The sequence below is a fragment of the Homalodisca vitripennis genome, chromosome 3 (genome assembly GCF_021130785.1).
Source record: "Homalodisca vitripennis isolate AUS2020 chromosome 3, UT_GWSS_2.1, whole genome shotgun sequence".
Classification (NCBI taxonomy): domain Eukaryota; kingdom Metazoa; phylum Arthropoda; class Insecta; order Hemiptera; family Cicadellidae; genus Homalodisca; species Homalodisca vitripennis.
Genome location: NC_060209.1, coordinates 45589816 through 45605871, shown reverse-complemented (window position 1 = coordinate 45605871; position 16056 = coordinate 45589816). Strand labels below are relative to the sequence as shown.

At 30.1% G+C, this 16056-nt stretch overlaps 1 protein-coding gene across 4 annotated transcripts in view; it reads right to left on the bottom strand.

The window, feature by feature from the left end:
- The window catches only part of LOC124356854 (ATP-binding cassette sub-family C member 3-like), a 77758-nt gene that overhangs the window by 14475 nt on the left and 47227 nt on the right, over positions 1-16056 (bottom strand). For all 4 annotated transcript variants that reach the window (XM_046808114.1, XM_046808116.1, XM_046808115.1 and 1 more), the window contains 8 exons: positions 14316-14535; positions 13145-13365; positions 11268-11357; positions 10449-10539; positions 9342-9450; positions 5944-6067; positions 4438-4536; positions 3213-3341 (listed from right to left, as the gene is read on the bottom strand). In XM_046808114.1, coding sequence (XP_046664070.1) covers positions 3213-3341; positions 4438-4536; positions 5944-6067; positions 9342-9450; positions 10449-10539; positions 11268-11357; positions 13145-13365; positions 14316-14535 — 1083 coding nt within the window. The remainder of the gene's footprint in view (positions 1-3212; positions 3342-4437; positions 4537-5943; positions 6068-9341; positions 9451-10448; positions 10540-11267; positions 11358-13144; positions 13366-14315; positions 14536-16056) is intronic.

Genomic DNA, 16056 nt, shown 5'->3' with positions numbered 1-16056 from the left:
TCGATAAAACTGGATTTTGTTTTTAAATTTTTATATTGAAGCAGTGTTTGTTGCATTTATCTCTCTAAATGACCGAGAGTCTATCCTATGTGGTTTTTGGGACAATCAAGACACTTCATTTTGTAAACACCTAGCATATCAAATATGGCATTAGTTTAACTGTTTTAATTTAAAAATGAAATTTTTATTTAATTTATTTGTCATTCTGATGGACATCTTTTTTTTCTTTGCTGGTTTTATTTTGTACAGACTGATTGCATGCTGTGCATACATAATTTTTCTTATTTTCTTTATGCAAAAAACTGTTGCATTTGGCGATATATTTTGTTAGATTGAGTTCTTTTGAGTAGTTTTCCTTATCCATGAGGATATCTGTAAATCATACCATGATAAAGTGCTTATTTTTTAAATATCTTATATTTTATCTTTTATATTTTATCAGATAGTAGGAAATTGAATAGATCATTTGGCTAGAAGTTGTTGGTTTCCCGTATGTACATGCTGTTCCATATACTATCATTTCTATTTTCCAGTGCTACAGATACAAAATTTATTTATGTAACTTCTCCTGTGAATTTGAGCTTATAATCTTTGTGTTTGTTCAATAAATTCGCTTAAAGAGTTGAAATACATTAATAAAGAATTAACTGTGAACCGTGTAAAACCGTGTAAGTACTACAATCAGGCGCACACTCACGGGGGGCTAAAGGGGCTGTAACCCCCCCTCAAGAGAAAAATTACATTGCAGCTCAAAAAACACACCAAAGAGGCAAAATGTTCTCCAGGAAAAAAGTGAAACACTAGCACCAAAAACTAAGAAACAAAAACTCAAACAGCTATGCCCAATCAGATGGTTTCAAAGGTATGATGCTGTCCTCATCATGAAGAAGCTGTACAACCTGTACAATCATTTCATCCTTAGAAGAAATCAAGTGTTGGGATGATAAGGACACATCTTCAGGGGCCAATGTCCTTTTGACAGCTATATGTCAGTCAGAGTATATATCAGCTGAAAAGCTACTCAGCTACACTTTGATATTGTGTCAAAAGCTACAGTCAAGTGACGCGGATCTCTGGGTTGCTTTGAACTATGCTGACTGACTATGTACTTCAGAGTCTGAAGTCACTAAGAGAAAAAGTTAATGAAGAGTTTTCAGTCTTGATTCAAGAGGCACAAAAAATGGCCGAATTGAATGAAACTACAATTAGTGTTCCAAAGACTGTTGGGAGGCAGACACACAGAAGCAATGTCTCAGCCGAAAGCACAGAACAATTTTATAGAATTAACGTATTCATCCCTTGGATTGAAAGTTTTATTTCCTGCATCGAAGAACGTCTCTTAAAGCACAAGAACATTTCGAAAGGGTTTCACTGCTTGCTTCATACTTATTTAGAGAATAGTGAAGAAAGTAAAGAGATGAAAGTTTTTGAAGTTGATTGAAGTTTATGAAGAAGATTTGGAAAACAACAACTAAAACGTGTTGATGACAGAAATGGAAGTTTTGGCAAGCTTTTCTCCAACAAAACAAGACACACCATGTCAATGCAATTGATTTTCTAAATATTTGTGATAAAACAATCTCTCCAAACATCCATATCCTACTTAAGATTTTCATCACTATACCTGTATCGACCAGCACAGCAGAGCACTTCTTTTCCACTCTTTGAAGAATCAAGACATACTTAAGAAACACAATGTCTGAGAGTAGGCTAAATGGCTTAGCCAATCTCAATATCCACAGGACAATTCCAGTTGGCACAGACAGTATATTATCCATACTGACGAAGACCCAAAGAAGACATGTAATTTTGTTTTGTAAGACAGCGGATTAAAAAGATTTTGTCAAAATAAAACGTAAAATCTTATTTAATCTGCTGGGTTTTATCATTCATTCCTATAGTCCTTACTTAAAACTTGTATTCAAAGTGCTAAAATAAAGTTAAAGTAATGCCTTAAAATACTGATTTTTCATGGAATTTTTAAAAAGTTTTCCGTTGGTTGGCCCAGGGACCCCGGTCAGCCCCTCCCCCCTATAATTATTTTCTGAGTGCGCCACTGCTACTATGCACTATGAAAAGAGTTTGATGACTTATTAAAATTCAGTGTTTTGAACTATGAATCTTGCCATAGAACTAAATAGTTACTGAGTTTTGCATAAAATAATGTTGAAAAACACACAATGTTCTGTGTTAAGAGTTTATTTTTGTTACAACTTTTACAAACGCAATTAACTATTTTCCCCTGTATAAAATATTGATTATAAAATACTAGATAAATAATTTTTTAGCTTTACTTTAAAAAGTCTTGATTTTGTTACTTTGTTTTCTGTAAAGATTGTTTACACATATATATTTTAAGAATTTAAATCTTAAACAACAATATAGAAAATTATTGACTTAAAACAGTATTTCAAACTGTATTGCTCATAAAAAAAAGAAATACGAAGATATAACCAAATGCTTAAAATTTCATCAAAGTTTTGTTTTAAAAATAGATACTAATTATTTTAAATAGATTGAACAGAGTAGGATTTTTTTTAAGATACCGTTTTACTTTATACAGAACTTCTAGATTTATTCTCAATGAACTATATGTAAGATATATATATAATTAAACACTTTTAATTACTTCTTCAGAGACAGAATCATATGTTTTGAGTTGGAAACTGTATTTTTAACTTAAAAGTGAAGGAGCTCATAAATGGAAATTAGCACATATAGATTTAATTTGTGTTGCAATTAATTGTTTGAAAACTTTTAATGGTGTAACATAAAGAAAAAAATAAAATAAGTATGTACTCGGTTGAATTATACAAGGCAAAAAGTAAACTTCATCTTTTGATATCTTCAGTAACATGTTCTGCAGGATGCTACATAATAACAGTGCTGTCTAGTTTATGTGAGAGTGAAGTTCTTAGGTTCCATTCCACATCAAATCAGTAGTGAAAAAACTCAGTAAAATTCAACAAAATTAAAACAAATTTCTAATTAGTATAACTATTTACTCTTTGGATGACCTTTGCCACAAAACTCAATATGATTTTATTTTCTTTATACTAAAAATGATGCTATGCAAAATCCAATCTCTGTACATTATTTGAATAAAGAATGTTTAACTTTGTCTATATTTCAGGAAAAAGAACTCTAAACATTGACCAACTCAATATAGTTTGTACACGTATTGTTTGAAAACATATTATCAATGATATTACATCTTCACTTGCTTCTATGAATACTTCAGAGAGTCCAATGTCACCCTCACTAGGTTCCTCATTTTTTCTCAGGTTGTTTTCTTTTTTATCACGTAAACTGTTATGTGATGGTTTGAGCTGCAATACCTCCTGGTAAAATAAAAACAAATTATTAAATTATATGATAACAAATCAAAACACTGAAAGTTATTTAAATATTGTTTAAAAATTGCAAATACTTAAAATTTCACTAAATAAATATAAATTATGCTAGGAAATAATAAAACTTCCAAAACTAAGTAAACACGTTTATATCACGATACAAATTTAAGAAAAATTAAAATCAGAACCATAAAAATAAAATAAAAAAGAGTATGTTTTTAAATTAAGCGTAAGAATACTATGATACTCTAAGTAATTTGCAGAGAATCTGGGAAATGAATATCTTTTTAAAACTGCAAGTCAGATCCTCTACTTTCTGCTTTTAAATCATATAAATAGTACCTTATAAAACAATTTTCTAGAATATATTCCATTAACGTTAAAATGTAATGATTTATATTTATAGATAATTTATTTATGTACAACTACACAAAGTACGACGAGTGGATAAAATAAAAACTTGTAATCGTCTATTTGCTGCAGAGCAGCTAATGTCCGCGTATATAACCAGCAGACTCAATGGTGTTGACAAATATAGACAGATAATACAAACTGCAATAAAAATATTATGTATAGATAGATCACGTTATTTTGTTTCTAAATGATTTTAATACACAAAGAACTACAAAAGCACGTTTTAGAAGTCGGTAATTTGCGTACTGCTAATTTATTTGTATTTATGGTTATTATTAGACAGACAATTTTAATCTCATGAGTTGTCCATGTTATGAGACTGTAATTTTCTTACTTTCAATATTGGAAAGAAATATTGTTGGGAAAAAGGGTGGTACCATAGATGTTATAAAACTTATATTGTTTGATGATGTCTTGTATAAAATGTTATTGTAAAACCTCTAGAAAGTAATATTTTTTAACTGAGTCAATCAAAACACTCAAGAGATAAAGTGTTACCATAGATTCAGTTAGCATATCCAGGAAGCTAGCATTATCATGCGTCACAACTTTAAAAATAATTCACACGAGTACGCACCAGTCAACACAAACAAACCATTCTTCATATAACAATATTTTCTTTTATTTTCATATGCTTATGACACAGGTTTTAGACATGTAAGTCACTTACTGTTGGTATTTCGCTATATTCCTTTATTCGTTCCACAGCAACAATATTGGTCTCAATTTCAGCAGCTGATAACACTGAATTACGAAGGTAATGTACTATCTGTAAACATTTTAGGTTATTGAAAACAACTCCATATTTCAGTAAAAATTTTTCCTTAATCCTTTTTCCCTTTTTGTATGACCCACCCACAAGGTCAATAATATAATTATGTACAACTACTAACCAAATTACAACCAGTCAAGTTTAACTCCCAAACAATTAAGGGAATAACAATCACTTTTCACCTCAAAGACCCCAAACTTATAAAAAGAAAAAGCGGAAAAGAGTAAAAAAAAGTGGAATGCTATTGAAATTGTGTGAAAATTGCACGATAAGCAAAATGTGATGTTCTTCCAACTACACAAATTACATTATTATAAGGTGTGAAAATTATATGATCCAGTCAAATAACAAATATAATAAAGTCAAAGAGAAACTACTTTCTATTGTGTATAACAATGCTAAGATGAAGTGTGTTGGAAATGATGACATGTATAATATTCGCAATATATCTAGTTAGAGTAGGATTAGTATCATCTTTTAGAATAAGACTATCTTTAAAATAGTCCAGGACATCCAAACAGGGCATAAACCGATGAGCTGACTCAGTCATTGGACCTATCGTACAATCTAAAGGCCGTCTCTCTCTTAGTTACTGAAATCGCGCGTTTGTCTTGCCCTAAGCGTCCCTTGGATGTCCAAAGAGTCTCAGTCTCGTCTTGGAACTCGCTGTGTTATGAAGTAGCACAAGCATCTTTATTTTCTCTCTGCCGAGGTGCATAAGTATTGAACCCTCCTTGTATTTTTCGTTGGCTGTAGTAGTGCCATTAACAGTTTTAATCTTGTGCCCAATTTTAATAACAGTGTTTTATTTATTAATTTTTCTGTAAGAAAAGTTTGTTCTATTTTAATCTATTATAGCCTATTTTTATGAACTATTGATCACTTTATTACTTTATACTTATTTAGTATCCAAGGAGTTTTAAATGAGAAATCTTGCAAATACAAATACAAATATTCTTTATTTTCAAATACATTAAGTATTTAAATGGCGTATTGCTGTTGATGTATCAAAACTGAAAAGCTTTTACTTTAAGTTATGTTACATGTTTTATGTCATGTCTTACTTTTTATTTGGCAATGTATTGCATTATTGTAAAAAAAGTGTAATGACAAAAACTTATGAGTTCTAAATTTGATATTATTTTTTATTGAATTGGACTTATTAGCATAAAATTAGAGGTGCATATAACATTTTAAGTAATAATTACCAAAATAGGTTTTGTTATGAAAAGTAAAATAAAAAAAATTACTAGTATGAATAACAGATCATGTATTATAGATTTCAATAATTTATTTTATTCTATACATTTATCAGAAAAGGTTACAACCTCAATACTAATGGCAGTAAGAATAACTATGAACTAATTAATATGACTGTAATTATTAGCCTAAAACCATAATTACCACTGTTGAAAAGTACAGAAGACCGTAATATACTTCATTTGGTGACTGTATGTAAGAGGTTCCCATCAGTGATACAAGGAAAATAATGAAAACACCACACATAGAGACCCACACTCCAACCCACCTGGAAGCAAACTTATCACATTACGATATATTTTGATAGTGACAAAATATTGTAAACAGAGTAAGTCTAACTGACTATAACCAAATATTGGTTGATAGTTAACTTTATTTATGATATTTTCACTATCACTGAATTAGTAGTTTAACTCTGTACATCACACACAACAATTGTAGATCAATACTGATTTATTACAAAAGTAAAATAAATTTATTGTAGTAAGAAAGAGTTCCATATTTACAGATTTATCATGTGCAAAAATGTTACCAAATTGCTATGCCTGATTCAACCAAAAACTGCAAATTAAATAAATATTTCTGGAAAAAAACATTTATAAAATATCATATTAGTGTCAACTGAGCAAATTTTATGTTACAATGTTAACTAAATAAGAATTATTTTATGAAAAAATAATACAATAAACGGAACTATTCAAACTTCTTATGAAAAAAAGTATTAGATTCCTATTTTTTAAGCGAATGCATGTAGTTCATAACAAACAAACAAAAAAACATATTGTGGAATACATTTTTATAGTTACAAACTTATTCTGTGTAATTATAGTAAACATTAAAGTATTTCAATAAAAAGGGACAATAGATTTATCATTAAATTTTTCATTAGGTTTTTCCTGATAAACTGACAATGTCAAAAGTTGTTCCTATTCATAAAAAAAGGTGCCAAAGATGAATATGGTAATTTTAGGCCTGTTTCACTTGTTCCTGCTGTGTCAAAGGTCTTTGAGAGATTAATTAGTTTACAAATAATAAAATATCTAGAAAGTAACAAACTACTTTCCACACAATAATATGGTTTAAGGAAACAAAGGTCAACTACAGATGCTGTCCTTGCTTTTATTCAGGATTGTCTGGAAGGTTTAGAGGATGGTGTGCATATTAGTGCAAAGTTCTTTGATCTCTCAAAGGCCTTCGACACAGTATCTCATGATATCTTATTAATGAAACTTGAAGCTCTTGGTTTTGATTGCAAGTCGATTCATTTTATAAAATATTATCTTACTGATAGATCGCAGGCAGTTTATTTTAAAGGCAATTTATCTAATTTTAGAAATGTTGACCAAGGTGTCCCACAGGGTTCAATTTTGGGACCTCTGCTTTTTTTAGTATATGTAAATGACTTGCGTTGTAATATTGAAGATAATGATACTACTTGTTTTCTGTATGCCGACGATTTGTGCTAGCATGAAATCTCAAAATGCTAATATTGATGATATTTTTGCTTCAAAAGTTGATGCTTTGGCTAAGTGGTGTGATGTAAATAAATTATCTATTAATTTGACTAAAACTCAAGATCTTGTTATATCTTTAAGGAATAATACTTTTCAAACAATTAAATTTCTTGGCGTAATGGTCCAGTCAAATCTTAAATGGCAATCTCATGCTAAATAGATTGCTCCAAAAGTGTCTAATGGAATTTTTATGATTAGAAGGTTAAGTTTAATCGTCAGCTCTCAAGTACTTCTTTTAATTTACTATAGTTTTGTACATACATATCTTTCTTATGGTAACATCTTGTGGGCAAACAGTTCAGTGTCTCAGTGTTTGTTTGTACTTTAAAAAAGAGCTATCAGACTAGTATGTGGTGCTAGGCCTAGAGCACATTGTAAATCATTATTTAAAGAGTTGAAAGTTTTATCCTTACCTAGTCTATATGTTTATAATTGTTTGCTATATGTTAAAAAATACATTGATAATTTTAAAAGTCATTCTGAGGTGCACTGCTATAATACAAGATTCAAGGATAATTTAAGGAAGGAGCAATGTAAATTCTCAACAACTCAACAAAGTTTTAAGTCCAATGCCATACATTTTTTCAATCATCTGCCTTTAAATGTTAGATGTTTAGAATATAATATATTTAAATTGTGTGTAAAGAATGTACTTATTGAGCATTGTTTGTATACTGTAAATGGGTTTTATGACATAAGAATGTAGATAATATTCACTTTAAAAATACTTGACTATGCTAATACAAAATGTTTTTTGTCCTTGGCAATAAATTATTTGATTTGATTAGTTTTCCTAAAGAAGTGGTGTACAATTTCTATCAAAAATTGGGGGAGGGGGAGAGTGAAGTGAAACCAGGTTACAGATGAAAGAGCAATCAGCTACAATCAGCTATGGAATACATCAAGGTTTACAAGGTACAGACTGAAGGTTCGGCATCATCTTTGTTCTATTAACCAAATAATAAAACTGACTCTCCAATGAGTTAACACAAACAGAGAGCCCTGAGATGCACGCTTTATTTTAGACCTTATTCTACAATCAACTTGTGATTTGTCAAACTTCATGTTAAATGTTCTTTGTAAGACATGTCCGTGACCTCCCTCATCGTGCACATTCGTTCATCCATCCTTACATGTTTGACACTATTAAAATACAACACCATCACTCATAAAGTTAGCTCAGCGTAAACTGGCTACTTGAGTTCGGCAGTGACAAGTGTTGTAGTGGGGAAGATGCGCGATCGACAACTGCGCACATTGTGGACTTGCCACTTGTCTGGCCATCATAACATGAGATCGGAGGTAGAAAAAGAAAATCGGCCCTCATAGTGATAACATTAGTGCTGAGAATATGCCTACTTTAATGGCTTTTATAGTTGGAAGTGATCCTTATTTTGAAACTGTAAAATCATGATGGTGTAAGTTTGCAAGGTCTATTTCAACATTTATGTAAACTTAGTATTTTAAATCAAAATTTCTTTAAATTAAAAGGAAAGGAATTAAACTATTGTCTTCATTGTACAGTAACTAGATGTTTGTATCGAAGAGGTTAAGTTAACAACGAACTGTTTTCTGGAAAATCATCATTCTGTAACTTCCTACATTGTTTTTCAATCTGTATTATGTAAAAGATTATAGGAAATTTTATGAATATTCTTTTAGAAACTGACAATAACCTTCCAATCCTGTTTCCCTGTGTTCCCAATTGCTATATAATAAATCTGTTAGGCTATAATTCTACTAGCAACAGCAACATGACAATAGCAATGAACCAGACTACTCATTGTAATTTAGATAAGCTGTCTTAATTACTGTGACTGATACCTGGTTGCATGTCCTCTGGCCAAGAATAAGTTTCTGAATCCCTGGGAACTTGTTTGTTCTGTTGAACAAAAGTCGATAATGTATCAACGTTTCGTTATATTATGAAAGTTGAACTAAGACCGCAATAACTGCCTGTATGTATATAGATTCTTTATAATATTTTACATCTCCAAGCTAGGAGAAAAGTTTCCAACCTACACTTACATGTTTGAGGCACTTAATGAAAAGTTGCAGCGTTGGTTTGAGTCCACATTTTCTTCAAACTTTTGTATGAATCTATCCTGGGCACCATATGCACGAATTGAAGTGGCTCCTATACCAAAATATAAACATTGCTGTTGTTAATTTATTAAAAATACAAAGGACACAATGTCACAGATTAATATATACCAGTACAATCAATTTGTGTATGCATTTTGTGTTTGTGTGTGCGCACACATTTGTATGCATGTGTGTGTTTTCAGCTCTAGGGCACCGCATACAAGATATTTTACTGGTAGTCCATGAAATATATAAACTCATTTTTTTGTTTGGATTTACAATGTAGAATCACCTAATTGTACAATCCACAAAAATTTGTAGAAATTTTCATTAATGTTTTATAACTATGAGCATATTCTAATATTTTTAAATAAAGGAATCTTACAATTATTTGTTTTTTTTTAATTGAAGTTGTGTTCAGAATTATGACAATGATATCTTTAATTGAATATAATGTAGATCAGTTCAGATGAGTTTGCGGCAATACACAATGTGAGTGTCCTTTGATGTAGATCAGTTAAAGGATTTGTAGACAACTATCTCAGCCTTAGTTTCTAGAATTCCACCTTAGCATTTTCAGCAGGCTGCACCATCAAGCGGCTGGTGCTCAAAAGTTTAATGTGGGAGGTAAAGAAAAAAATTCAAGATTCTTATCCTACACTTACTTACCCTGCATCATTTATTAACTTTAATACCTAAGCTTTGTTACTAGTGCAATGCGTACATTTTAAGATTGAAATTTTCTAAGGATTTTTTTTTACATTTGATAAATTGATTACCGTAATGTATATACTTTAAAATTAAGCAAATATGTACGACCTTCAGCTTGCTACTTACTAAACAAAAATCATTAATGATTCAAATTTACCATCTGATCGGTAACAAATTATATATTTAATTGAAGAGACCATTTAACACTCATCCATTCCATCTATGAACAAGAGTTAGATAAACTAGAAAGGACAAGTAATTTTCTATTATTCTTTTACTATACTATTTTCTTATTAAATCTAACTAATTCTACATAACCTACCTTGTTTAATTACTAACCTACGAATGATTCACTGAGATGTGAATAAATAGGAGAGCGAGACACTGACTCAAGCCTCCTTAGCTGTCTAGAAGTTGCAATAAAGCAGAGCTGAAAAATACAAGCAATTAGTATTAAAGCTATGTTAGAGCTGAGCAGGAACTTGTCAATATGTATATTTTATTTTATCTGTTTTATTAATTAATCTATTACTATTAATTTGTGAATTTTAATTAAAAATATATTTTTAATCAATATCTATTGAATTTAGAAATGGAATGGAAATTATATTTATAAAAGACATTTAATTAATGACTTCCATTGATACTTGATTCAATATTTTAAAAATCATGGTTTCAATCACAAAAATCTATTTTACAGGTCTTATCTGCAAAATATTAATATTTAACTTAATTACATTTAAACACATAAACCAATATTTAAAACTTTTATTTTTGTGAGGCATTTTGATAGCAAGGCTATCTTCGTCAGACACATCACAGGCTTTTGTTTATATTAAATAACAGTTTTAAGTATTGGTTTATGTGTTTTAAATTTAATTTAATTAAGTTAATAGTATCCAATACAAGCTTTATCTTCAACAAAATATTAATAAAGTAATTAGTATTTTTTTTTAAAGAGAACTTATTTTTAAAAGTAAGTAATTCACAGAGAGTGTACAGTTTTTGACAAACATTTTGTTATTACTCGCTATGCATTGAAAGTAATAATATACCACAACAATATACCATTCTAAAATGTATCAAAATAATAATTACGACAACAAAATAAACTTTTTTTTCTCTCATATTACCGAAAATAAAAAATGTATATCTTACCATTATTAAAATGGAGAATATCACGATGACTACTGCAGCAAAAGTAAAAATTGAAGGTTCGAGCATTATGGCAAATGAGAACATCATCACCTGGTCATAAAACAGTATGTGAATATTGTTTATGTATTAAAAGTAAGAACAGACAACTAATTAATAATTCAAACATATTTTAAAACTTCTCACAGGTGCTCATCACATGTAAGGTTAAAAATAATGAGATGTGTTCAGAAGTTAAAGATAGAAAATTGTTTAACACTGGAGCATAGATCTGGTATATTTTTCCTGATCTTATAATAGACCTGTAATTAAGTCAAATCCTGAGAGAAGGAATTTTTAATTTAACCTATTAACCCTTTAAATACAAGACTATGATTTATTTGATCCTGGTTTAAAATGCAAAAATGACTAGCAATTAATGTTTGGTAGCAGACTCCTTTTCAATTGCAACTTCTCAATGTGCTCAAAGTAGCTAAATGACAGACTGACTCAAGCTAAACACATATATCTGACAAGAGAAAATGGAATATTGATTTTCAATAATAGTATAATAAATACTACAAAAGAAATTAGAGCAATTTTACCACAATACTGAAGTGAAATAGCAGGTCTTTTAAGCTATGACAGCTATTATAAATCACCTACTTTTTTTACCAAGGACTGGACAAGTAATAGTTATGAGTCTATACTATACTTATGGGTTAATGAATACCTACCATCCAATATATATTCTCCTTCCTCTTCCTAAAATGTTGGAGACATTCTGGATTCCAGATGAACCTTGGTATTGCTAATGCATTATCTGTGTGAGGTCAATGATGACAAAGCAAGTACTCTTAATAGATCCTAAATAAAATTTCCACAACATCAAGTGAAACCGTATGGGTCACAAATTATGAAAATAAACTAAAGTTTTATAGTTTGTCTTGTTTAACTTTATTAATGTTAAAGTAATATATAATGAGCAAGAAGCACTAAGTTCAACTGACTAATAAACACTGCTTTTTTCATCTCTTAATAAACTGATCAGTAAAGATGTTTCTCAAGGATAAATTATTGAAATGAAATGAAATATGCCTTTATTTAAGAGGCGGAGTTAGGGCTATTTAGCCCTCTCTACCACTCAACCTCACATAATATACAGATATATGTACAGTGAATGATCTTAACAAATTTTAAATTAAAATAAATGCTTAAAAATTAACCAAAATATATACATACTATTTAATAATTAAAAATAAAAGCTTAAAAAGTTAACCAAAATATATTAAATTAACAGATTACTTTTTAAAGAATTTGTTATTAATGTAAAAATAAAATAATAATTATTAACAGATATATTACGTTGATGTAGAAAAATTCAAACAAAGTTAAATTAAAACTTAAATTAACAGATTACTTTTTAAAGAATTTCTCGTTATTAATGTAATTATTGGTTCACTTTTATTTTTAATTACATGATGGTGAAACAAAATAATAATTATTAACAGATATATTACGCTGATGGACTGTTCTAATTATTAAAATCAATTAAATATTTGGCATCGATGGTATTAAGCTCGGCTGCTCATGAGCAGCAGCACTGCGCAAACCTGGCTACCTTCGCTGGCCGGCAGGATTTTGTACAGATATCCCACCTCGCACACTGTTTAAGTTACATGCACCTAGCTCACCTATTACTTTGTTCATTGGTTTAGAGTAGAAATTTTCTTGTGGAAAACTAAATTACCAATATTATGAGCCAATGAAACACTGTTTGACCAATTAAATATTCAATAACATTGGATCAATTTGACATTGTTGTTTTTTCTAAGAGATATTCCTATACTAATTATTGTACATCAAACTTAGATCATAAATAAGTGAGCATATAAACTTACTGCAAAACAATAGTAGAGAAATGAATGAAAAGATGTCGGAAGATTGTAATCAAGAATATCCATATCTCGAGAGAACCTGGCAATGATACGGCCACAAGGGTTGGAGTCTGTGAAGGACAGTGGAGCATACAGCACGCCATGGAGCATAGAGTTGTGGAGCTTGGAACTACTATTGAGTAAAGCCCACCGTACTGTAAGCTCAGCACCGAAGAAGGTAATAGCTGCACACATTTAGTGAATTATTACAACTGGTAACTAACTAGCAGTGGCATAGATACAAATTATGTTTGGGTGGGAGTCTTGGAAGTATGGAATACCCCATAGTATAAAGAGGAGTCCAGGGAAGTACTACTCCGGGAATTCATTTTAATATAGTGTAATCTAATTTATCTGGATTAAATAAGACTGACATGATCGGGGTAAACAAGGAATACAGTAAAACACAATAAATTTCAGATTATAAATATAAGAGTAAAAGATAGTTAATTTATTTATTATTTTATTTTACAGAGATTAACTATAGAGAAAATAAGTAAATTAACAAAAAGGAATGTTTAAGGTTTCATAAAAATCGACGGTTTTGTTGTAGTTTAACTTTGGTATACTGCTTCTAGGAAGTTCGATGATGTAGATGTTTTAAGGCATAATATCCACTGTTCTTTTTAGAGGTGTTTTCTTCAACAACCTTAAAGATTACCTGGTAGCAGGTTCTTCAGTTTATGCCCGATATATGAGGGAGTTTTCTCGAAAAGGATAGACCGGTGCCAGGAAGGATGTATTTTACTGCATGTCTTGTATTAAAGGTGCAAAAATTTTGATTTATTTCCACTTGAAAGATGTAGAGACTAGTAAATATTGAATGCTAAGTGTTTTGAATACCTGTCTACAGCTTCAAAAATAACAAAAATTTGAAAGGCACAAAAATAACTTTTTGCATAAAAAAGCATATATTTAAATTCTACAAACCTGTCTCTGTACAAAAAAACAGCAACAAATCAACATAACAACCTAATTTTAGGTATAATAAATTCCTTTAAGGGGTTAATGATTAATATTATAGTTGTTTCTTAAAATGTTTCTATGTCTTAATTTATTTTTACTGTCAAACTATTTTTGGCATACAGCAACCTTTTAATTAATTATCTCTGATAATCAGTACTGTACTACTTACCGAACATGATTCCAATTACTGTGTAGGCACAAAGACGACTAAAATCACTTTTAGTTGTCTCTGTATTGTTCTCTCCGGGTGTCCCTGCGTCCGTAATCCAAGCTTCTGGCGAATTAATGAGAACAAACAGAAGCAACTGATGGAATACTAGAAAAAGAACAAAAGCTGCAAACCACAGCCCTCCTGACTTGAGATAGTGGTTGTATACAGCCCACTTTACCTGTTAACCACAGAAAAAGAATTAACGATCTACAAGAGGAAGCCAAAAGAAACCAAAACTATTTTTAAATTATAATATTCTTCATATTTTTTAAACAATTAAATTTCCTTAAACTACTCCCAATTTCTTTTTTTGTGATATATATTTCCAATCAGTAATTCGATTGTTCAAAACATTATTTATGTTCAGCTTCAGATGCAGCCAAAAATTCCTCCCCCAATTTTTGTTTGGTATGCTTTTATGCATGAAAATATATTTTTCATAGTTACACAAAGCTTAAATCTCTGGTTAATTATAATAGTTGGAAAGAAGAAAAAAATCTACTTCAAATAAGTGTTTGGGGTAGTGGCATCATGCTATTTTTCTGCTACAAAGTGGCCAACAGAAATGGCTGTAAGTGCAGGTGTATTGTTGTCGCAGTAGAATATTTGTCCCATTTCTGCTACAAATTGTGTATTTTTAACAGCACTATTGTGTAACCTTCTTACAACTTTAAAAAAAAAACTGCTCAATGGTCTGTCAATTTTATGTCAGCAATTTTTCTCATAATAATCTCATAAATTCTTTTCAACATCAAAACTGCTTCAGCAAGGTTTTCTTACTGAGCAGTATGCAAATTTCATAGCTACAGGTTGTTCACTTAAATTCGTCATCATAAAAATATAAAGAGAGAACATAAATAGCATTACCTGTATCTGTAACAATCACTATGATAAACAAAACAAACCAATTCAACGACACGGATAGAACTGAACTGTGAATGAGCTGTACCACACACACCTAATAGGAGAATTACATACTATCCAAGAGCCTCCATGAGTAGCAATATCCTGGTTTCTTTTGTATACCACTTGTATGTATGGTATATATAGGTATGGTATGTATAGGTAAATGGTATATACTTTGGATATTAAAACTAAACAAGCTAACATAACACAATGATATTGCTTAACAACACAGCTCTTTTAAAATATGGTTTATAAGTTTTGATACATGTATATAATCTAAAAGATTGTGCCAAAAAAAAACACAGAAACAAACACTCTGTGGAACAACACAGAAAAATGTCAATGTGGAATAGCAAGTGAGACTTCAGTTTTGCAGAAGATGAGGAAACTTGTACTTGAAAGTTATTCTTCTATTTAAAATACAATATTATGCTATATCATAATAATGTTATGTTGTAAACAAGAATGTTATCACTATTTTTGATAAATTGTTTTACCTTTACAATTAAATTCCTTGATCTATTATAAAGAAGTCCTCACTCTGCAAGTTACCATAACTTAAAAGAGACCATTACTAATATGCTCCATGAACTGATTGATGTTAGCAATGCAATAAAAATTAATACAATAGTATTATTGGCTGGTCAACGCCAACAATATTACTTTTATTGCTATGTGTATTTGTAATATTTGTGCATATATAAATTTTGTATGACACCATTTTGAAACAGGATATGATATTTATCTGAAAACTTTTTTTAAAGCAGTACTTCATTAGACTAAAAGCTTTGGT